This window comes from Leptonotus elevatus, chromosome 2 (genome assembly GCF_054856555.1).
Source record: "Leptonotus elevatus isolate MCC_2025b chromosome 2, RoL_Lele_1.0, whole genome shotgun sequence".
In the NCBI taxonomy this organism is placed as follows: Eukaryota; Metazoa; Chordata; class Actinopteri; order Syngnathiformes; family Syngnathidae; genus Leptonotus; species Leptonotus elevatus.
In genome coordinates this window covers 21,083,702-21,109,242 of record NC_141240.1, presented here as the reverse complement: position 1 = coordinate 21,109,242, position 25,541 = coordinate 21,083,702, and the positions used below count along the sequence as shown (strand labels likewise).

At 40.8% G+C, this 25,541-nt stretch overlaps 1 protein-coding gene across 1 annotated transcript in view; it reads left to right on the top strand.

The window, feature by feature from the left end:
- Positions 1-25,541, top strand: part of LOC147178825 (bone morphogenetic protein receptor type-2-like) — a 29,506-nt gene that overhangs the window by 2,048 nt on the left and 1,917 nt on the right. The window contains exons 2-12 of the mRNA XM_086068399.1: positions 12,098-12,283; positions 13,945-14,124; positions 16,187-16,291; positions 16,467-16,558; positions 18,115-18,345; positions 19,698-19,812; positions 21,386-21,546; positions 21,635-21,782; positions 21,876-22,012; positions 23,305-23,477; positions 23,555-24,894. Of these exons, the coding sequence (XP_085924525.1) occupies positions 12,098-12,283; positions 13,945-14,124; positions 16,187-16,291; positions 16,467-16,558; positions 18,115-18,345; positions 19,698-19,812; positions 21,386-21,546; positions 21,635-21,782; positions 21,876-22,012; positions 23,305-23,477; positions 23,555-24,894 (2,868 nt within the window). The remainder of the gene's footprint in view (positions 1-12,097; positions 12,284-13,944; positions 14,125-16,186; positions 16,292-16,466; positions 16,559-18,114; positions 18,346-19,697; positions 19,813-21,385; positions 21,547-21,634; positions 21,783-21,875; positions 22,013-23,304; positions 23,478-23,554; positions 24,895-25,541) is intronic.

The window sequence follows — 25,541 nt, the reverse complement described above, 5'->3', positions numbered from 1 at the left end:
AAGAAACAAAAAATTAACTTTCATTTCCAAAGTTTGACCGAACGCAGCACACGGCACAGCAAACCAGCATTAATTACATGACATATAAATGGGGGGGGGCAAAACACATACAGCAAAATTGACACACATGCACGAAGTTCCCTACAACACTGTTGTCATATCCACACAACACACAAACAACTGCAAATTAGTTCAATGCGGGGAAAATATGTTTGCATCAGCAAAATGTCAATTGAAAGGTGACACAGGTCACAGTTTGAGCCATCAGCTGTCAACGAGAGATGTTATGACCACATTACACAGTACAATACTGAACACAAGCAAAATATGAACACATAATTATGAACTGTTCCGGACTGTAAAAGAAACACGACTCATCACACTGTGCATGCAGAGTTGGCAACAGGCCTGGCAAAATTGTGATGGCAGATGCCTCCATCACCAGACATTGAGTTCATCATCTGTTTGGCGGAGCTGGAAGTCTTGTCATCCTTTTCCTTATAGTATCGATTCATAGATTGTCATGGCTCCTACCCAGAAGGTCTTTGTCAGGCTGGTGATGTCGTATCAGTCGAACCTGCTTCTGTCTAAACAGTGTGTAAAGGCCGTGATGCGATTATATTAAAACGCAGCCCATTTTTTTATGTTATACAGCAATCATCAATGTTCATGCTTGAGTTGTTTCCTTTCTTTGTAAACACTGAATTCCTTTTGGGGTACTCCGAATAACAGAAGGGCACATTTGAACAACGCTCAAACAATGAGGTTTTGAACGGAGTATGGGCTCGCCTCAGGAGGGAAAGCCTTATTAAAAGTATCAATACATGGTTTTATGAATCGATATTGGGCTATGAAAAGGAATATCGATTCGTTATCGATATTTTAAACCCAGCCCTAAGTATCAGTGCCTACACTATTAGAGAATATTTACAAGAATACTGGTTTCGTTATGGGTGCATCCCTAAAATTAGCCAAGCGTAAGTAACCTTGTGTACTTGCAGGTGGATGATTTGCTTCTCTGTGTGATTTGCAACCAAAATATACAGGGCAACAAAGTGTAGCTGATTGTAATTGGTATGAAAAATAAAAGTGAAGATTGTATCCGCAACTAACCGGCTAAGGTGCAATGTTGACGCACCAGCCACCCACCATGATGGTAAATCATTGCGGTAATGCACACACTACATAGTATATCAAATGCAACTACATGTATTAGATGTTTGATATCACAGGCATACATTTTGTGATTATGTTTGCAGTTAACAACCTCATACATACTCAGTATTTCCTGCCTTGACACATTTATATGAGCGCTGGTATTTCTATCATGATGTGTGCCCGCATCCAAAAATTGTTGTTTTGGGATTCAATATTTGGGTTCTATCACAGTTTGTTTTGGCTTAGCTTTCCCTTCAAGCAAAAATAATAATATTAAGGACATGAGTGAGGTATGTAAAGAGAGTTTGAGTAAACAGCTGATAATATAAACACAGTTTCCATATTAACAGTTGCTCATCATCATCGTCACGCATTATTGCTAATGCTGCTCCTGTGCATGTGCACCAGATGAAAAACAATCAAATTAACGTGGGTCGCATATCATATGCGATATGGCACAAAGGTCATATACCGAGTTTGCTGCCTTCAACAATGTTGGAAAGATCCCTCTGAACAATAACTACTGGAGTGCAATCACGGGTTTTCCTCCCGCAGCTAAGGCTTACATAAAAAAAAAAAAGAGTGCCCTAGTATAAAAGGCTACTGATACAAATTTGTGTGGGCTGTCTTAACTAATTTTGAATGGGTATTAACGATAGTATAGCATATCTCAAATGAAACGCTCCAGTGAATTTGAATGGATCACAATTATACAAGCCTAATGATCAAAATATCAATCAGTTAGTGTCGCATTCTTGGCTTTTCGACGCCACAAGAGAAAAATAGGGATGGCACTTTTACTGCTGTCTTCTGGTATTAAAATGATCGCGATTTTTGGGGGTCTCACATCACATGTATGTATTTAAAGCACAGATGTGCTCAAATGTTACGATTTTCACCCAAATAGCTAGACAGTAGCATTAAATACGGCTTGTCAAGGGATCCCGGCAGAGAGGGCCCAACGGATTCAAACTGCTGTGAGACGAACAAAGAGGAGAGAGTGCTGTAAAAGAAGTCAGATGGTTGAACAGAAAGTTATGAATGCAAATGGGAAGCGTGTTTGTATGGTTTGTTGTGATGACTTCTGTCGTTCATCAGGGAAGAATACCGATTACATACGTCATGTAATAAAGGCAAAGTGAAGAACAATTGTTGTCAAAAAAGCTTTGAAGAGAAGGAGCTATCACACATTCAAATCACTCCAATGTTTTCCATGTAGGGCAGTGGTTTAAGGCATGCAGGTATATGGGCAACTGGCGGCCCCCGCCCACACTGAGCAATGAGAGAAAAGAGTTGAAGCCAGTGGTTTGTTTTGATGCATTCTGGCATCTGAGTTTTCATTATGAACACAAACCATATTTAACCAAACCATGCAAAAAGGAAACATGTTGGTGATTATATATAATAAATGCATTCATTCATCCACATATGAATGTCCTGCTACCGACGGGTCGTATGTACTTGACAAGCGGGGTAATAAAAACACTGCTTCTTCTCTCCTCTTCGTCTCATATTGTAAGATTATACTTAAAGTATGTCATAGAAACAAGATTACAGATACAGTATTACAAGAAGGACCTAAGGCAGAGTTTCAAAAAATATAGAGGTAAATTAAGTTCTCTGAGGACGTCACCCAGAATTTTGCACTAACAGATTTTTACAGCTCCAATAAGAGTAACATAATTAGAATACTGTACAGACAAATGAAAACTGTAGCATTTTATGGTCATTGGGTGTATTTATGTGCTAACTTAGCAAGTCAACATTGCACGCAAATCATGAAATAAAATTTTCCTCTCATGCTTCAAATCTCAGCAAGAAACACGGCATAACCTAGTTCACAATTTTTCTCCGCATACTGAATGATGGACACACTGGTCGGATTGTCATTTGTAATTTTGGCGGTGTGGTTGCTAGAATCACACAGATTGAGAATGACTTAGACTCACTTAAAGCCTGGTTCACACCGCAGGAGAATTGGCCCGATTTGTTGGATTGTTTTGGCCCGACTTCGCTCCGTGTGCGGTGTGCCCCGAGGACAAACCACCGCGCAACCGGTGGGGAATCCAAAATCAAAACAGTCATGACGCAGCAGAAAGTCCATGCTTGCGCTATTACCCTCCTTTTTTTTTAATGTAATTTTATTTTTTATACACACACACACAAACTACACAAATAAACGTGGTCCCCGGGTGGGACGCGAACCCAGCACCGAGGGCAAGCGATGCCTCGCCGCCCAGAGCCCATTTACACTCCTTTAAACAACGTATTTTCTTTTTATGCCGCGTTTTCGGCTGAAAACCAGGAAGTATCGCGACTGGTCCTGCATGTTTGTTGACTCGGAAGTCACGTTTAATCTCGAGAGGTTTTGCGAGACTTCCCGTCACATTCATGAATAAACTCGGCTCGTGTGGTGTGTTGATTGTGCAGTGTGGCTACACACCACACACGCTACGTTCAAAGTTGTTACTCCCGTGATTTTTTTTTCTTTTCACGTGTGGTGTCTGGAAGAGTTTGGAAGTCGGCTGACAATTTTAAAATCTTGCCGTGTGAACCAGGCTTAAGTGTCAAGTGTCAAATTCATGTTCAATAATTTGGTTGTGCCATTGCAGTCTTCTGTTGGGGGAAGAGATAACTGTAGAATAAGTATACAGACATAATTTTTTTTAATTTATGTTATTTTACAATTATTGTCGTATATTTGGACCAAAGCAGAAATTTGTATTGTATTGCTGTGTTTGGATATTTGTGCATACAGTGGTGTAATTCAATTCATACATTTAAAATTTAAAATTGGTGATTGTTTCACAAAAAGCATCAAAATCATAAACATAAGATATCATCACCCGAAAACTCCACGTTCCCTATGCGTGCGTTTGTTCGGAAATAGTTTCCGCTGCTTCACTCAGACCATTCACAGCATCGCAGCAGAGATGAGGATGGCTATTAACTAGTTCTTCAACAGGCTTACCTTAAATAGAATCCCACGTTGCATTGTTGCCAAAAGGTAGAATCCCGGTGGATTCATAAGCCTTTAAATCCTTCTCTTCTGTCAAGAGTGTATGTCTGAACACAAATTGACAGAATAGTAGAAAAACAATGCTTTTTCTCAGGCATAAACAAGTTGAAGTTGTGGGACCACTAAAGCTGAAGAATGGCTGTAAACATGTACGCTAGCGTGTCATTTAGCCGATGTTTCGTACTGTGCACTTGGAATAGGAGGTGTCGTGATTAAATCATCGGAACACGACTTGGAATAATTAACATAAAACTAAATTACGCTACAGGGGGTAGGCGTCGGCCCAGACGGTCGGCACGTCGTGTAGAAAAATGACGTAAATACACACCACACCAACACCAACTATTACGTACCTTCAGCGCATGCACGAGAAGTAATTATCCTCGTCATTATTCCTAAAAGCAACCGGCAACCTCTTTACGGGGGCGGGACCCCCGTACTGTTTCAGCACCGCCACCTGGCAGTCGGGACAATTACGGCATTTTCTCGCTCCTCTGATCATTGACCAATCAGAGACATTCATGGCAAAATAACGCTCGCAGGAGGGTTGCCGTTTACGGTAAAAGAACCACTGCCTAAACAATCGCAGGGGAAATTTTTTTTTTCAACAATACACTTGCCTGCGATGTGCAAAGCATGACGCCGCAAACTGGCTGCTACGGTGAATTTGTTTTCCCTCTACAACACGAAGATCAACACATACAGTAGAAAATAATGGACTTTGCTGACTCATGCAATTTGCCACTAACTTCTGAAGCCATGTGTTTTCTTTTTATTTGCTAAGTAAATGTGCTTTATGTGCTTTTAGCAGTTATGTTACAATTAGATCTTGCAAGGTAAACACTACCTGGCCTGTTTTTATTTCCATTTCATTCCATTACAATTGCTATATTTGCACCTTGTTTGTATTTCAATTGTGGAATACGGTGGCTTAAATATTGAGCTGCAATAAAAGTGCCGAAAATTCCGAAGCACCAATCACAAATATATTGTTCAGAAATTATTACCAATATTGTCAAAAATATCGTCACCACAAATGTCTTTGAAATATTGAGATGTACTTTTTAGGCCATATCACCCACCCCTAGTAAGCTGTCAAAAGAAAAACTTGAGCAATCATATCAGAACTCAGCTGTTTACTTTCCTTTAACTCGGGGGTAGGGAGTGCTTTGCGAGTATTTATCCGTCATATTGCATTTTTAAAGCTAAATTTATGAAGCTAAAGTAATAAGTCATAATTGCCTAATAACTGTGTAAATCCATGCCCCCCCCCCCCCTCAAAAAAACCCCAAAACAAGTTAAACTCTACTTAGCGGATTTCACTCATTGCAGGTAGTTTTTGGAATGCAACCCATGCGATAAACGAGGGAACACTGTGTGTGTTTTACTACATTGCAATATCGATATTTGTTTTTGATGAATTATTCAACACTTTTGAACAGCCATGCTACACGAGGACATTGAGTGCTGAAGCTGAGTGTTTATAGTAATACACAGAATGCCCTACTAGTGCCAAGTCTCTTGAACTCGGTGAAGGAACTTTTCCCAAGCTATGGCCCTGTCTGAAATCGATGGCGAGTAGGAGAATGCAATATGGATTTTAATACAGCCCTGTACTTTACTAGATGGAACAAAAATCAATGATGGGTTGGTATATCTTATTACCTAGGTTTTGAGAGAGGTGAGTGTAGTACATTCGGACACTATTAAGCTGGTAGATTTAACATATATATTTTGTTATAAAGTAATTCACCTAAAATTTCAAAATAAAGCAACAATGTGATTTCCATCTCTGTTCTCAACTGTGTTGTCGAAAAGCTCCAATACTGTTGACCTCAGTGATTTTGGAGGGTCTGCAATTTCAGGGTTATTAGTAATACTAGTCATGCCTCTGCTCTGCTTCGCCTAGTTGAACAAGCATTAGCGGTGGCCACAATTTGTCTTTCACCGGAAAAAGCAGTCTCATGACACGCAGTAGGAGGAGGCTTGCTAAATAAATTTGTTCTTGATCCAAGGTTACATTTTTTTCCCCAAATGAACTTAAAATACTAAGAAAATATTATTTTTATTGTAAGTTTGGTAACACTACATGTTTTGTCTGGATTGGAAGCAACCGCTCTAGGAGTTTGATGGGGTATGTTTCAGTTTCGCAGAAGTTTAAAAAAAAGTCGACACAAGCTCGTGTGTATCAACATTTTCTGTGTCAATTAGGGATGTTAAGGATGTGTTTTTCAGACAGATATCACAGTACAAACACTGAACTGTTGAGTAGTCACCGATACTATCAGTTTCTATGCCGGTCCTTCAAACTATCTTTTCACACTGTCCACTAGACGGCCAACTTTTTTTAATTTGGTGCATCAGCACCAAGCACGATCTTGGGCAGTCGCGAGTAAAAAAGTGACCAACTCCGCAATGCACCTCATTCAAGAATCTGTCGATTGCTCTTCTTATCATCTTGTCATCCGCAGCTATTTCCACTCTATATCTGATGACCTCACCTCGGCCTGTCATGATATATATTTTCCCAGAAACTATCATGATCAACAATATCATTGATGTTTTTTATGCTACTGATATTGTGATAGACCATCTTAAATCGAGTCTCCTTTTTGAGAGCAAATAACTTTTTAATTCTCAAGAATATTGAACATTGGCATTGAAATGCAGAACAATGAATACAATATCTTGGGTAAATAAAAAAAATACAAATAATTAGTGATGCACCAAAAGAATATGGCCAAAATAGGTTGTGGTGACGCAAACAAAAAAAACCCGCTGCAAGCGTCTGTTTGAATTAAACAGCGAACGCGGGGGTGAGTGTTCGTCTTTTCTTCTCGCTGGCTTTTTACTGTGTGAGTTTGCGTCGGTCGCAGCAGGGGTCCCGGGGTCATTGCGCACACCGGAGGAGAGGGGCGCCACTTGGTGTACAACATTTAAGTGGGTCGAAAAAAGACAGAACTGCCGTGTACTGCAGTACAGGTGAGACACTCTTTCTCCCACAGCGCCTTCCCTTTTTTTCATAAGAGCCTCTTAAACGCTTCCACTTTTTCACCGGCATCCTCATGGCCGTGCTAAATACTTTAGCTAATGTTAGCACTATTGCTATCAACAGTTTTAAACAAGTAAACACTTACCACTATCTCCGGGCGGCGACGGGCCTGTAGAGGACGCTGTTTGTGATAAATGAATTTGCAAACAAATTCATTTATTTATTTTTAAACGTTGCTGAATATGTGAATGTGCTAATTTGAAGTGCGCCGCACCTTGTCCCGCTGCACGCATCCGTCCCCGCCTGTGCGAACTACATCGACTATAAGGTGCAATCGCACCGCCAGAAATTGCTCAACGCTCGTTTGGTGTTTAATGTACCATTAGCCAACATGTCTGCAGTGTGGGCACATTTCAATTTATATTGTGCTTGGTTAAAATGCCAGTGTTGAATAAATATTTTATAATAATATTATAATAAATGCAATGATAGTAAAAATTGGTATAATTTTTCTCAGCGTTTCGGTTTTCGGCCAAGCACTTTTCATTTTCTGTTTTTGGTTTCAGCCAAACATTTTCATTTCGGTGCATCCCGACAAATAATAAATATTAATGCTACATTCTCAACATGATGAATGACTGCATCTCTTTTGCTATAAAGATGGCTCACAGTTACTAGGCAACCATCTGTTTCTAATGTTTGGGCTCTTGAATGCATTTTGTCACTTAAAGAAAATAACTTTGCTCTGATGATTCTAATCTGTTTTTTTGCATACATTCAGCCTAATACATTAGCAACACATCAATGCCTTTTACGAATCTATGAGTCTCTACAAGTTTGCGTACATGCATGGTGCAACCTTTTTTTTTTTTTTTAGGTGTACTGTTTTTAATACTTTGGGGGAAAATGCAGGTTTTTGTCTATTTTAAAAGAGCTAATATAGTCCGATTTAATCGGACGGTCTACACCAAACACTTGAAAACTACAATCAGCTATAGATCAACCAACCCTATTTGGGATAGACCACTGATGATCACCATGTGCTTTGTTCATAAAGCATCTGAGATGATCCCCCTTTCCCCCTTGTTGTGTAACAGCACACCACCTCAGTCATCTGTGTTTTCATCACATATTTGGGAAAGTTAGGGTACGAAGGGGGGTGGAAGCCAGGTTCTGGTGCAAAAGCATTGTGGTCAGTAATTGCAGCACTACGATTTGAGGGCAGTGTATACTCCGGGATTAGCATAACTGGACCAGACCCAGACAGACAGTAGTGGTGGTGCTTTTAGGGGGTGGCAGTCGTTACGCAACAGATGGGACGGATTAAGAGTGTACTTGCCCCCACCTCATCTCTCCCGTCCTTAAACAGGCTTGGAATATTGGGGGTGTCAGCAAAAGCCCCTGAATCCAACCCATCCCACCTCAGCAACGAGAACGCACCCAAACAACAGCCGTAGCAGGTAGATTAGGACTGATAACTAGCTTGACTTTCTGCAGCAACGGAAACTTCATTCCCAAGTGGTAAGAGTAATAACCTAAAATATTGTATTTCTGTAAATTTAAGTGCAATTCTATAGGTACATACAGTAGGTTATCAAGTGGAAGTGTTTTAGTTATGCAGCCTTTATTTTGATCTCTCAACAATCCTCAAGTTTCAAACCTTATGAAATGATTATCGTTGTCCCCAAATTTGGTGAGTTTTGAAAGACTCGTGAATTCATTGCAATAACTCCACAATGATGTCAATTTCCCATGTTTCCATACTTTAAGGACACCCTGTCGTATTCGTACTGCAGTGTCTTGCATGTCTCTTATGGACCTTGGCAATAGGGTCAGATTAGATCTGTTGTTTTTCAGCAATGAGGCTGAGCGGAAGGGGGTTGTTTGAGGAGGAGGGTGGGGGCACTAAGAGCCAGTTCTGGTTAGGAGGGTTACTGGACTGGAGTGGGGGATAGATGGTGGAGCGGATGGAGGGGGTGAGTATTAACAAATATCTGGGCCATGGGTAACCACTAAGTGCCAGCCCTCGTCCAATGAGCAAGCTTGCAAAGAGAGCTGCACCCGAGCCTTTTGATATCACTTCGCCTTTCTCTCCCGTGTGTCACGCTACACTGAGTTTGCCTGCACGCTCTAACCCACTATCCACTACAGCAGTGGTAGCTCTGCTGAAGCTCTGCAGAGCATAACCAGGAACAGAGTCTGCCATAGCCTATCAGAGATAAACACTGTGATTGGCATCCAACCAGGAAAGAGATTGAAAGAATTTAGTCAAAGAACTAACCTCAGCTTCAGAATAACCAATGACACCGGGCCTGCTGAAGTGCTCTCGTAGTTAAAATGGCAAATAAGTACAGCAGAATTTAGAGGCTCCCATTTATCCCCTCTGTATTTTAGTTAAGCATGGCCTAGGGCTTCACCTTTTCTTTTAATATTATGTACAGTACAGTAGAGTATGTACATGCATTGGATTCGCTAACCATTTGTCCTTCAGTGTAATATTATTGCTTGGTCCGACATTCTATACCTTTTCATTCAGACATTCTATGTCCTGCGTTGTTGTTGCTGAGCAGCTATTCATTGGGCTGTATTTGGGTTGTTTCTTTAGATGAGATACTGTTGATAAAGGTGATTTGTTTCAAGTGTACATTTAAGAATAGACGGGAAAACAATCAATTTGCTACTAATGTAAGTAGGTGATAGTTATGGATTCCCATCAAACCATAAGTTGCCAACAAGCTCGGCCTATTTGTTTTACCGTCTCGGGTGTTGTCACTGGCTGTGCACTTCCTTCTATTGTTCCTATATATTTCCTTCATTGCAGCACGTATCCTGATGTCCACCACCCCTCCCTCCAGCGGGACATTTCCAGTAATTTTCAAGCGTAGTCAAGGAAATGAATTCATGGAAGAAAGGATTTTTGTCGCAGATGATGTTGTACAAGGACATTAGCCTTATAAGAAAGTTGGAGAATGTTATTAATCATTTGGGAATAAGGAATCATTGTTTTCCTGCACCGAACTCCACACTGTTTTGAAGAGTAAATGTTACAAAAATTGTGGTAAATACTAATGGACAGTGATACTGACAAAGGTGCTTTGTGACATGACAATGACTATGTTTACATGCAGTCGATAACCTCTTCAAAATCTGAATATTGCCGTTATTTAAAGGCACAAAAACCCAAATATGCTCTTATTTGGGTTTTTAAAACCCCGAACTTTGGTTTGTGTTCTGCGCATTCACAAGGAATTTTGGTCTGAAATACATGTATGCGCGGCAGCCATATCATGTTGCCACTCGCTCAACAAGCCTAACTTAAATATATGGATTTCTCTGCTGCATTTTCACATCATTTTCTGGCTCTATGTCGAAAATGCCACAGTAGGGATAAACAAAAATGACGAAACATGGCAACGCAGCAGAGAACCATACTTTTGGAGCAAGGAGGAAATCGACCATTTTATTAGTGTGGTGAATGAGTGAGTGACATGAATATAACGTAATGTCTTATAATAGACTGTAGAAAGATCTATTTACGTAATGACGTTGTCCGTGTGTCGCGGTTTAGATCACAATATGTATGCAGCAGTATCTGTGTCCGCTAACGCATGTAAACGAGTTTTTACCTTATCCTAAGTATTGACCGTTTATAAACATAGTCAATGACACTATCAGAAGCTAATGAAATCAAGTCAATGAATGTAGGTGAAAAATATAGACATACATTATAACATCTAGAATTTGTTAGTATTTTAAAACTGTGAATTTTACCCACAATAATTAATTGATTTTTGGGTGAAACCTTCACCCTCATAAAATTCTTTGTTAATGCTACATGCACCTTCCCAATGGCCATAAACGTAAAAAAAATAAGCACTACGCTGGCCAATTTGATGGCTTTACATGTGGGTGGAGCATGAGAGAAAACCCATTCCACTACTCTTGTCTGATGCTCACTCAGGCTAGCTTGACCTTGGGCAGAACACATCCACTCTTGCTTTCATAACAGGCATCAGCCCCACCCCTAAACAGAGGAAAGGGAGGAGCTGTTTATAGGACATACAATATAGCATATCATGTTTCTTATCTCAGATTATCAATGATGCAGTCTAAAACCACACATTGATTTTGGCTCAAGATATTCCTCTTTGCCATCACTTTGGCGATACTAAAATGCACATCAGCAAGTGAACAGTTTTCTTTTGGGCACGTTGTGGATTGCAGATCAGTTTGGATGGGCTGCACTACTATATGCAAATAATGCACACACAGAACATTAATTGTCAGCTCATCAATTGAAGAGCTACTACACATAATTTTGATTATTTGTCTGACATCAAAAATCTGTCTGAAGCACTGAAAACAATGTGCTGTTTGCCAAATATGAATAAAAATGTATGCCACCAATTAAATATTTGCTTGGAAATTTGGTGTGTAGTTACATTTGTTTTGTACATTTTACCTGTTGTTTCCAGAAGCAAATTTTTAGCATCATCTGTAAATTAACTCTCACAAACATATTGGATTGTGATGTCCCCTGTCTGTGCGCAACTGTATGGGTTCTGACCTTTAGGCTAGAATTTAATTGACATTCCTATTGATGTTTGGATGAAAAGAGGCAAGCATTGTAACATTTTTGGGGGGTTGTGAATCAAGCAAATCCAGAGTAAAATGTCTGTTATACATTTGCTCGTGTCCCTTCAAAAAATGCAATTTGTCTTGTTGGAATGACCATTTCCAGTATACTGATAAACGGTGGTAACATTTGAAAGGGTTAGTATGAAACTTGTTATGTGGTGAATATGTTTTGCGGCACTCGCATTGTTGTTTAATTGGGTCTGAGTGAAACGGCATTAAATGTTCAGCATAAGCCCTGTACTTTTGAATTATGATTTATGCTCAAATTCCCATCGTCTGTCTGTTTGTAGCGGCACAGGGCGAAGAGCGAGAGTGCGCCTTCACAGACCAGCAGCAGCAATCGGAAGTGGAGCGAGTGGCGGGAGGAGAGGGCCGGGTCTCGCCAGAGAATACCACAATCCGATGTGCCAAGGGTAGCCACTGCTTCGGCTTGTGGGAGAAAAGTCCACCAGGCGAAGTCCGAATTGTCAAACAAGGTAGGATATTCAACATAAATCACACCCAAAAAATCCTACCCTTAAACACATGTAATCCCAAACAACACACCCATGGTAAATCAAAAAAACTACATTCAAAGCTCTGAGTTATGCAAACCATTAAATAGAGCAAATGTTAATGCCAGTTGAGTAATACCAAAGTAATCAGCCTTTAGAATCTGTTGGCCGGGGAAACAAAATGGCTTATAATGTTTAATAAAATGTTTCTAATACGTTGCTAATACTGCCCAATATTTTGAAAATGTGTTTGACTCCAGCGGGATTACTATACATTGAAGTAGGGCTGGATGATTATGGGAAAAATACAGTAATAGTCATGATTATTTTTTATTAAGATTAAAATCCCGATTAATAAAATGGCTATTCATTAATTTTAAAACTTAATATTTTTCAACTACTAAAACTCTATATATATATATATATATATATATATATATATATATATATATATATATATATATATATATATATATATATATATATATATATGAAATTCAACCCTCTTGCATTTTCATTCTTAAGAATTACATTACCCTCTTTATCATATTTATTTTATCTTATGTTATTTTCACAAGTCTGGGGACTTAAGTGGGCTATCCTAAGACCTCACGGGTTGTATTTTGTGTGGAAATGTGTGTTGGTATGACCCCCCCCCCCCAAAAAAAATGTAAGTCCTTGGATATATTTGTATCCTTGAATTTTTAAGAAATTAAAATTCTGTCAAACCTTAAAAAAAAGTTTTTTTAAGTAAAATACAAATACTGTATACTAAAACAGTAACTGCAAAACAAATACAGGAAATCCTCGAGTTACGACGTGCGCGATCTAGAATGTTTCTTTTACGACATTATGATGCCTGTCTCATCCGTAGCACCCTCTTTTTTTGTTAATTTCCCACAGTGATCACGCCATTTTACATTTATTTAAAGTTGGGTTTAGTGCTGTCAAAGTTAAAGCGTTAACTGATTAATTAATCAGAAAAAATTATCACATTAATCATAAATTAACACAGATTAATCACACTTTTAATTTTGACCATAGATTATCCTTTAGCGTGACAGCGGATGGCTTACATGCATTAAAGTAAAGCATTTAATAAATGTCTGCGCATCACATTTAGAATATTTGTTTATGTCAAAATATTGGGGCCATTTTTTTTTTCATTTTAAATTATGCAAGTAATTAACTGATTACAAAAGGAGGAGGATGAGCGTGTGCAGTGGATCAAAAAATGTTAAAGATGTCCTCATAACATTAAATGTCAAAAGAATGAACACATAACCAGTGCTCTTCAAATTTGGCGGGATTTTTTTTTTAATATTATATTGTGAAACTAATAGAAATAGTTCAAATGAATTTTTGATGTCTATAGCTGTCAATGGCAGTGAATGAGTTAAGTGACTACAGTTGAGAGCACCTTGAGCCTGCTCAAAAAGTGCTTGAATCATACCATGTAATAACTCTGCAGTCATTGTTTTCAGTAAACTTAAGCCCTGTGACAGGGTCACGCCGGTCTGTGTGTCACTTGAACATAGATTTAAACAGGAAAGAAATGGAAATTGGAATCAGAATCAGGCACTCGGGTCTAAATTTGGCCCTTGTAATTTCTCAATATGTGTGCTGTTTTCAACCAAAACCAGGTTGTTGGACCCACCTGGGCGACCACCAAGGATGTCGCGATGACCGCTGCGTGGTGAACAACTTGTCACCTCAGACCCAGAACGGGACGTACCACTTCTGCTGTTGCGGCAGTGACATGTGCAATGTCAACTTTACAGAGGAGTTCTTGCCTCCCAGCCCCACCACTGCACAGCCAATCTGTAAGTGCACACACACTAATGCACACTTACAGGACATACACACTGGCAACTAACTGGAATAACCACCCCCATCTGTTTTAATATGTTTCTGGTTAATACTTAATATGTTACTTCCTGGTATTATTGATTATTGGTTATTTCTTGGTACATCTTAGATCCCCAGTTATATGACATGGATTGTTGGTCTGGGCCAGAGGTCAGCAACCTTTTCTGTCAAAAGAGCAATTTAAACACGAGCCAAATAAATAACCACAAATCTGTCTGGAGCCACAAAACATTTGAACATTTTGATGAACGAAACAGTGTGTTAGTGTAAGTCGAATGTACTGATAGCCCAAAAGTTCATTAGAGCTGCGCCATAACAGAAAATGTGCACCATCCAATACTTTGAGACCCCCCCCCCCCCTTTCCTTTCATCTACCGTTTTTGGATTATTTGTTTTTTGGGTAATTTTTCAGACTTACTTTTTCATACATTTTTAGACCTTTCTGCCTTTCTGTAAAATTTCTGAAATTTTGGGCACATTTATGGACATATGATAATTTGCTGCCTCTCTTCTTCCTGTTTTGGACATTTGTTTACATTTATTTTCTGCCTATTTTTAAATTTAAAATCTGTTACAATAATATGTTGTATGCGCCATTAGTCTAAACATAGCTTTCTGATTACTTTTGCCTTTAATGGAATGTGAAATAAACAGCAAAATCCACCCGTTTGTATCCATCTCAAGGAGCGACCATTTTGTCACTTGCTGTTCACTAAAAATGACTTCCCGGTTACTCAGGGCTCGGGTAATGACCAATCACGGCTCATCGGTTTTCCAAGTTTGGTCAGGTGACGTTTGCAAGCTAAAAAAAAATTGGGTTGACTTCCAATTTAAAATGGTGTAAATTAAAGGAGATTCACCTTGCTTCTCACTGCGTCCATTCACACATCAACTACATCTCCTTGGAATGAATGTTATCATTTTTGTATGACGCATCTAGATAAATACATTCTTAGCAGTTAACTATCAGCAAATTTAGCTATTAACAGGTCAAGTAGCTCAACACTTATGACACACGTTGAAAGGATAAACATTTCCAATCATGTGCTTTTCACAGGCAAGTACAGTATTTCAAAATCAGCATTGATAAAAGTCGCCATACTTTTCATACAAGCACATGCATTGTCAATTGTTCCTTCCTCAAGGTTTAGCGGTGAATAAAATGTTGGTGTTGGTGTCTAAACACATATACGTACGTTTCCATTCATGTTGCCACTCCACATTCCTCGGAATGCAAGGCGGGCGTCAGTGTTATCAGTCTGTCTGCAGGTGGGTGGGTTGGTGACTGTTCTGCTTAGCAAACAGGTGACAAGACAAACATGGCAGAATGATTTCAGCATGTTGGATTTAAAGTTGTACGACAGTCCATTGGCTAACTCTGCAATCTCGAGCCAAAATCATTCATGACAGCGCATTCAATTAGTTTTTGTAGCATTTATTTATTTTTTGCTTCAATACAACATTGTTGGTTAACTAAAAATATAAATGTATTTCAGATGGAACATATGGAAAAATGATTCATATTGTAGGACCTGCTATATTCAGTATTGCTATCCATGTTGTGAGGCATCAGGTCACTATTTTGTGCAATACTAACTGTGCTATAGTCATTTTTAACATCTATAAAATCTATTATTTCTGTCATAGATCCTCCAACAAGATAATGACCCAAAACAAACCACAAAAAAATATATGAACAGCTGAAGATATTTTGTAGCTTACTATGGACCCCGATGTAAATCCTATTAAACGTCTTGTAGTAGCTGACAGTTGCATGAGCGGGCCTCGGTGCTTAAGTTAAATTGTGTAGTTCTGTCCATTTGCCTTCTCATTTTCTTCTTTTTCTTTTTTTCTTTTTTTTAAGAGCTCAGTATTGTTCATTCGGTAATGTCATCATCATTGCTCTCTTTTTATTTTATTTTAATTATTATTATTTTGTATGTGCGTGAGTGTGTGTGTATTCTTTCTCATTTTCTATATGCACGTGCTTATTTTTTTTATATGTTGTCCTTGCAGACCGTCACACTATGCGCTATGAAGAGACAATCATCGCCCTGGCAACCGTCTCTGTGCTGGCCGTGGTCGCAGTAGCTGCTTTCTTTGGTTACCGAATGTTGCGTGGTGAGTTTCCATGGCTCCACGCTGAGAGCAAGAACAGACCACATTCACTAGCTAAGTTTGTTAAATGTTTTGGTAGAGTCATAATTGCTGTAATAAATGGGATCAGAGAGGATCTTCTTTAAAATACTTTGTATGTGTGCAACTGTGCATGTGTTTTTCTTTCTTTGATTTGTAGGAGACAGTAAGCAAGGTCTTCACAATCTGAACATGATGGAGGCTGCTGGCTCTGAGAGCTCTTTGGATCTGGATAATGTCAAACTGCTCGAGGTCTGTTCCTGAAATAAGATCAGTTTTTGTTCTATTGGGACAATACTGTATACAAGGCCGCTCACTTCCAACACTCACTCCCAACAACGCTCTTGCGTCATCCAAGTCGTGGCAGCACACATGTGACTGTTCCAAGAAAACTATTGATGGAAACTTGATAAGAGGTCACTTAAGCTTGGGTGGTGCTGACAATACTTTGCACGGTCATTTGGAAGCCTGGCTCTTCTTCAAAACAGTCTTCCTCCTGACTTACTGCATATGCTCCAATTTGAAATTCTGGGAAGTGCTAAATTTGCAGTTAATAAACAGCAAAGTTGCATGGGTTGAGCTGTGAGTTTTTTTTAATGAAGATTTCTGTACATAACTAGCAAATAAAATGTGTGTTTATTTGCAATGCAAAATACAGTTCGGTATGCGTTTGTTTAGTTGAATCAATACCAATATACAGTTACTATCCCTATTGTAGTTTGTCTAAAAGTACTGTATTGCAACTTCATCGATTTCAGAATGAGATGAATTACACTTGCTCATTTGTTCTTTCTCCAAGAAATTACAAACAACCACCCACAATGATAAAATCACTTACAAAATGTTGTCCTGGCCTCAAGCTTCAAGTCTAAGCATGATGGTTATCAAACTGATTAAATGAAAACGTCACCAGTAGCACAACACAAAAGAGAAACCCGAACATATTCAAATGGTATGACTTTTAAAATGGATGGATGAGCGCATTATCACATAAAAATGTGCCTTTGTCCATTTTATTCACCAAAAAAAGCTTGGAAATCAGTCAACCTCAATACCAGTAAGGGAAGGCCAGAAGTCAGAAACCCACAAATTTTATTTGAATGTTATGTGGCGTACAAATTCATGCTGTGCTGCACTGTCTGAGAGTCATGGAGCAAGGCACTGATAGCGTTTCATGAAGGAATTGAATTCCCAGTCATTCTCTCTCTCTCGCGCAATCTCGCTACCCTCCCCCTCGCTTCCCCTCTCTAAAATTGACATTTACCAAACACAATTTGGCTAAAGAGCTACATCTTTTATTCGGTTTGGCATCTCATGCATTACATTTTTTGTTTTTGTTGTTTGGTTGTGTATATTAAAGGACAGGCGATACTTTGCCTTCTTCAATCAGAACCGTAACGTAAAAACTAACGCTTTCATGATATAACCGTAATTGTATTTTATTTTTACTACCGTAATTTAATTCTATGCCCATATTCGGACCTATCATTTTTATATTGGATTTCGTTGTAGCAATTTTTTCTAAGCTAAGGACACAGAATTGCAAGCATAGTACTCAACACATAAATAAGTGCATCTAAAGAGATGTGTCAGAAAAACTTGAAAAATTGTAAGTCAAGCCAATTTTACATTTAAAAATAAATAAAAAAATGTCAACCTTCAGAAATCTGAGAATTATTCGTGTTCACTGACAAATTGACAACCTGCTTACATTTCAAAAGTGCTCAATTCATTTATGTTCAGCACTATAAGCCTATTGAGAATAGTTTTTTTTTCTCTGCTCTCATTCAATTGCCTCTTCCTTTCAGCTGATTGGCCGGGGCCGATACGGTGCTGTCTATTGCGGCTCCCTCGATGAGCGACCCGTCGCCGTCAAGGTCTTCAACGCAAGCAACCGCCAGAACTTTCTAAACGAATGCTCCATCTATCGGCTGCCTCTACTAGAGCACGACAACATCGCCTGCTTTGTGGCCGCTGATGAGCGGACGGGCCCGGAGGGGCGCACAGAGTACTTGCTGGTCATGGATTACTACCCACATGTGAGTGAAGTGACTCCGAGTGTGCTTTGGCAATCAGTGCAACATACACTTGTAGTGTAGTTGAATATTTGTCTGTACAATGAATGTTGCCTTCAGTATGATTCACTTGGTCATGGAAATGACACTTAAAAAAGGAATTCATGATAAAAGTTGAACTAAAGCGGTATGTATTTCAAAAGTTATAAGCTAGCAGAAAAAAGTCAAAGCATAATATAACTGCTCTAATAAACACAGTGATGAAGCCTGCAGGGCTTAAAGTACTCCTGCAAGGTGCCGGATTTCCGGGCTAAGAGCCACCAGCGCAATGACAAATCCAGCAAAGGAAACAGTGTACATGTGGGGAATATTGGACACGTCTGGCAAAACACCGCCAATGCGGAGAGAAGGCCTTCAAAAGAAACCTTCCCGTACAAAGTCATATGTGGAGCGCAATGCCAAGAAACACTTTTATTTTAAAGTTTTTCCCGGAGCGTTTTGCCAGTCACGGCGCAACGGATGACTTGACTCGTCCTGCGGAACGTTGCCGTTGCCTGCCGTTCTTATTGCTGGCATAAACTATTGCGAGCAAAGTCAATAAAACAACTTCGTACAGAAATCACGTTCGATCGCCAATTAAGGGCGCTAAAAGAAGAATTAATTACGCTGACATTGTATTGCCTGTTGCCTGTGTTTCGGGGGTCTAAAGTGTTAGCGTGCTAACGGTACTAGCGGCTGTAGCTATCGGACTACTTTTTAAAGGCAGTCTAATCGTCGGGATGATTTGCCCACTTTGATGCTGACAGCCGGACACAGTTTTCGTTCCTAGAGATCAGTTTAATAAACCGTGCTCACTCAATTGTGCAGTTGACGGTCGGCAAAATCACAACTGTGGTTCTGACGTCACTTTGTCTCACAGACCAAACACTACTCAACTCGAAATTTCATTTCATACAAAGTGCTGTACATGAAGTAAAAATCAGTCATGGAATAAAGACGGGTAAAACAGTCCATCCACGGCGACAAATCAAATAGTAATGGCTTGACGTCGGTCGAATAACGACACTGCATCACCGCTCCCCGGAAAAAGTTCAGGCTCAGGATTTTTTAAAACTTTAAGCCCTGAACCTGTGTCATCACCTGGATGTGGTGTTCGCGAACCAGTGAAATCAGCATGTCACTTGCCCTTTTGTCGAGTAGTGTTCTGAAGTGACAAAGACTCAGCGTTTTTTTCTTCCCTGCGCACACGTCACCTTTCGTTTTGTCAGACCTCAAGCGCGATGCTGACGACTGATTCGACGTCGCCGCCTCATCAACTTAACATCTCACGGCAGCGCTTCTTTTTCTTCGTCCTACCTCCTTGTCTCCTACCCTAGGGCTCGCTGAGCCGCTACCTGAGCGTTCAGACCAACGACTGGGTCAACAGCTGCCGGCTTGCTCACTCTGTCACTCGGGGATTGGCGTACCTGCACACTGAACTCTTCAAAGGAGGTGAGTGGGCAAAAATCACACATAGGTTTTTTTTTGGGGGGGTGACCTATAAGACTTCTGGAGCTAGGAGGATTTTTTTAATTTTTTTTATCTTAATTCATTTTGTTAGTCCGTTTTATTGGAATTCTTATTCAGAAATCCCTGTCTTCCAGCCAAGAGCTTAAGCCACTCTGCATCCTGCACAGTACAACTCCGTGTGGGTCTTGGAGCGCTTTGCATCTGAATTTGGACAAACACACACTTCCATGTTGGCCAGGCCTATTTATAGAGTGGCCTCTCGCTTGCATCCGAGTCATACAAAAATTGGAGAGAAGGATAAAGTGAGCTGATATGAATATTCTCGAGGCTTCGTGAAATCATTCTTTGTAGGCGGAAGTGACAACTAAACAGAGCTGCAATTCCTTCAGCCCTCCTCATTCTTCTCAATCAGCAGGGGTACTCATCACGGCAGTCAGCGAGGCTTACATACAAGTAGGGAGGACGAGGACGAAAGTCAGGTGAATGAGCAAGTGACAGGCGAAGAGTCAAAAGGGAAAGAGGAGTTGCCTGCTGTACACTGAGCTGCGATCAGGAGAAGTTCTCAGGATTCGGTGCTTCTGGTCAGTAAGATTGCACAGGCAGAGAATATTAGTCAATATGGTCATAATCCTATTTTTATATATTTGATAGAAGAAACAGTTTAGCAGCCAATTAACAGTGCATCCTGTTTTGCTAAAATGTCAAGAGGAGGACATGAAGCAATATCAGTGGATTTTCTTAATGTTGTATGATTCACTGCTAACATACAGTGGTGCCTTGACTTACAAGTTTAATTAGTTTTCGTGGCCAAAGAATGTGGCTCAATTTCCTCGTCCAGCCGACCCCGTATCATGCTGGCAAAAGCAAAACCTGTGTATAATTGACGCCCGTTATTTATGTACTGAGGGGGAATAAAAAACGTTTTTTAATCCCCCCAAAAAATTCTTGAAAAAAAAACAGATTAAACCTCCCAAAAGTATTTGTCACCCCCCCCCCAAAAAAAAAGTCAAAATGTTTTAAAAATATTTCAAAAGAATATTGAAAGAAAATCTAATAATTATTATGAATAATTTCCTTTGTTTAACTGGACAAGGATAACCGTTTCTCATGTACAGTGCTGACATGGTAGCAATTAAGGGTTTGGTGTAGCGCCTAAGGACACTTTGATAGCAAGGAGACGGAGCTGGGAATCGAACCACCGACCCTTGAGTCACTCAATGACCCACTCTGCCTACTGAGCCACAGCCACCTCGTATTAATAAATAGATAATAATAGAAAGAAAGAAATACATTTTCCCATTGAAATTGAAATCCAATAAAATATTTTTTTTTTATTTTTTTTTTTAGTTTTAATAAATCCCTCTCCAACGAGAGGTGCTAAACTTGTTCAACTCTGTTATTTATGCACATTGTATTTTGTTTTAATAGTGCAATGTCCCTCAACTAAATGACTTTTAGAAACAGCATAACTACCGCTGCATTATATGGACTTATTTATTACATTATAAAAAATAAAGTTTTACTCCAATTCATTGTCACATTTCTTCTTTCAAAGACATGTACAAGCCAGCGGTCTCCCACAGGGACCTAAACAGTCGCAATATTCTGGTTAAGGCCGATGGCACTTGTGTAATCATCGATTTCGGCCTGTCCATGAAGCTGACGGGGAACAGGCCAGCACGCCACGGGGAAGAGGAAAACGCTGCCATCAGTGAGGTGAGAGCAGTCTGGAGAGGATTTAATCGAAGGGATGCAGTGGAGCATGGCAGTAAGCGTTCAAAATGTCATTTTGTTTCCTCTGTAGGTGGGCACCATCCGTTACATGGCGCCAGAGGTGTTGGAGGGAGCAGTGAATCTGAGGGATTGTGAGTCTGCGTTGAAACAGGTGGACATGTACGCTCTGGGTCTGGTCTACTGGGAGACCTTCATGAGATGTACAGATCTTTTCCCTGGTAAGAATTCACACACACACACACGCACACACACACTTATTATAGCATATAAGCATGACAATTTCACCTCTCCTCCACACTTACCGCCTCTAGGTGAATCTGTACCAGAGTACCAGATGGCCTTCCAGGCGGAGGCCGGGAACCACCCGACGTTCGAGGACATGCAAGTGCTGGTGTCGAGGGAGAAACAGCGGCCCAAATTCCCAGAGGCCTGGAAAGAGAACAGCTTGGTACGTGTGTAAAAGAAGGCGGAGTCAGAAGGGGAGCACCAGAATGGAAAAATATGTAGAACAAATAATCAGATGGCAGAGAGAGAGACACAGGTTTGATAGTTATTGCGAGAAAAGGATTTGCAATGTTATGGACTTTAATTGATCAAAGTCTATCTGTTTAACTATGTTTACTTACCTGATTGTGGTGTTTGGTTATAAATAGTAATAATAATATATATAAAATTAACAATAATCTCTTAAATTGTGTATCAGCTCCAGATGTAAATACCTGGAAATACAGCTGAAATGTACTTTTGGAGCAGAGTGAATATTAAGATTTTGTAAAGTAAACATGCAATCACATGAACATGTCATATTACAGGTTAGGGCTGGGCGATATACACGATATATTCAATATAAGGTATCAATTTTGCTGAAGGTAGAGATTTTGACTCTACCGTCTTACCGCGGTAGCCCATTTTGGTGACGTCATCGCATTAGGGCTGTCCCGACTAGCCGATGACGTAAATACGTCGCCCCAAAAATTTAATTAAATTGACTGTGAGGAAAAGTGGTTCAGATGATGTAATTGAAAAACAATTTTTTTCATGTACTGTATAGTAATTATATACTGTATATATTATATAATTAAAGTTGTTTCATTTTGAAAAATGTTTTTTTATTTATTTTTTTATTTCATAACATTTTATTTAAAAAAAATGTTTTATGTAATTCAACTTACAGACAAATTTGACTTACAAACATCCTCTTGGAACGCATTGTGTGTTGTACGCATTTTTTTTTTTTTACAAATCATCTGTAGCCATTTGTTTTTAATGGTAAAGTTGTAGGATGAATTTGAAGTTTTTGATCGTAATTTGTGGCATATTTATTGTTTTAAGACTGCCAAAATATATTGCCGTCGTCGTCATGTCACGACATTAAAAGCAGCACATCTGTTAAAAAAAAAGGATGGTTAATTTCCATTGGTGCAGGTCTGTCACCCTCTAGTTTTTTAGTGCAGTTTAATTTTCACAAGGCATGTTTTGGCCCTTCTATGTTTAAAATCCACGCTAATGGTCAGATGAAGAGGAACGTAATATGCTTGTGAACCGAGTCAATATGAACGCAATGTGTGCTTGCATTGTTAATTAAGTGCCTCAGTATTGTTATTAGAGATTGTAGGTTGTTTATATGCTTGCTCTTATGTACAAAAGCACAATATTGTGCGTGTGCTTTTTTCAGTATCGTATCGTGATGTTTGGATATCGTTACGTCCCTGATGACATCTTGTGTCTCTTATCCGGCAGGCGGTTCGCTCTCTAAAAGAGACGATGGAGGACTGCTGGGACCAGGACGCCGAGGCCCGCCTCACAGCCCAATGTGCCGAAGAACGGCTGGCAGAGCTGCTCCTCATTTGGGACCGCTCCAAATCAGTCAGCCCCACACTCAATCCCATGTCGACCACTCTGCACAATGAGAGGTAAACATCTTCAGGGGGTTCTTCGCTCATCTACGCCTGCCTGCTTTTTCAATATTTTCCGCACCATTTTCATTCAGAAACCGCGTCACCCCCAAGTCTGGCCCGTATGCCGATCATTCCTCCACTTATATCGAAGAGCATGAGGGCGTGGCCAAAAACACGCAGGCCGATACCACCAGCTCCGCGGGTGGTCGAATCGGGGGCGGGCCCGGAGAGAAGAACAGGAACTCCATCAACCAAGAACGCCAGCAGCAAGCGAACGCACGGCTGCCCAGCCCAGAGGGTAGCAGCACCAGTGGACCTTGTTTGGGCCTGAGAGGGAGCCCCTCGGCCTCCACCACAACCACCACTATCATTTCTGAGTCCGAGGGCCCAACGGGCTGCGCCACGATTCCCGTCTGCCTCCACCTAACTCAGGAAGACCTGGAGACCACCAAGCTTGACCCCAAAGAGGTGGACAAGAACCTGAAAGAGAGCTCAGACGAGAACCTGATGGAACACTCGCAAAAGCAGTTCTGCTCGCCAGACCCGCTGAGTCCGGGGAGTTCCAGCTTGCTGTACCCCCTCATCAAGATGGCGAGCGAAGCCTCGGGTACACCCGAACCCGCCGCCTCCATGCCTGCCACCGTCTTTCCTCTGCCCAAGCAGCAGAACCTGCCCAAAAGGCCGTCAAGCTTGTCCCTGCGTAGCAAGCCAGCCAAGAAGGAGTCGTCGTCCTCTTCGCTCAGGTTCAAGTTCGGACGATCGGGGAAGTCCAACCTGCGGCAGGTGGAGGCATCCAAGATTAACAGCGGCGCAGTGGCGGGCCCAAACATGGATGCGGAAGCTCATCGAGGGGCGAGCATCAACAATATTCCCGCTCTACGAGACGGGCACGCTAACGGCAGCATAAATGGCGCCGTCAACGGTCACGGCGGCGGGATCGTCCCTTCCGCGGCCATAGGCGGCGATGCGGGTTTCGGAGGATCCGCCGTCATTACCAACGGAAACGGAGCGTTACGGTCCGATGACAGTCGCCTCAGCCTCGGCGTCATCACGGCCAGCCCAGACGAACACGAGCCGCTCCTGAGCCGCGAGCAGCCGGAACCCAGGGACGCGTCGTCCGGCGTGGCCGCGCTGCGATCGGCCCGACCCAACACCAACAACAACAACAGCAACACGGGCCACGGCCGGGGAGACGGCGAGAGCGGAGGCGAGAGCGAAGGAGGCGGAGACGAGGACACGGGTACGGAAGGCGGAAGCGGGGCTCTGACGGGGCCCACGGTGGAGAGCGCGGGGCCCGGCTCCGGTGCCTCGGACTTCCCGGTGGCGGTCACCATGCGAGACGAGTCCCTGCTCAGGCAGCCCAGAGTTCGCAGACCAGAGAGACCAAACTCCTTGGATCTGTCCTTCACCACGCAGGACTTTGCCTCATTAGGTGAGACATCGGCTCATTCCTACACTTTACGGCGCATTTCTTTTAGGGATCGGTGCCGATATTTGGCATTTGGATGAATATCGGCATCGGCGGACCAATAAAGCTGCTGAGCTTCTGAGCGGGAAATACTTGCGAACTTTGTGAATTTGGGGTTCTCGTCAGGGTTCATAAAATGTTGCAAAAGATAATAACAGACAGTTTTTACTTGTCGCAAACAGTTTTCTTGTTGCAAAGAAATTTTGAACATGTTCAGACAAATATCTTTGGAAACCTTTTACAAACCTAATGAAAAAATTCACTAAGTTCGCAAGCGTTCGCTCTGTGATCTTATAAGATCAATTTAAAACTGGGTTAACTTCGGGGACTTTTTATTTATGTATTTATTTAAAATGTCACTTTATTAGAGATGCTGCCGAAACTGGGAACTACCTGTATTTTTTGTTTTTGTTCAAAATTTAAACAAAAATAAGTGAAAGTTTCAGTTATGTTTTTGTTAAAATTTTAAAGCATAACTATATATTCTATATATGGTTAAATAAAAAGAAAAAAACAACAAATATGCTCAATGGCATTTCAACAAAGTTAAAGTACTTTTTTTTTTTTACACTAATATTTTCTGTTTTACTGCAATTAAATATGGGTTATTG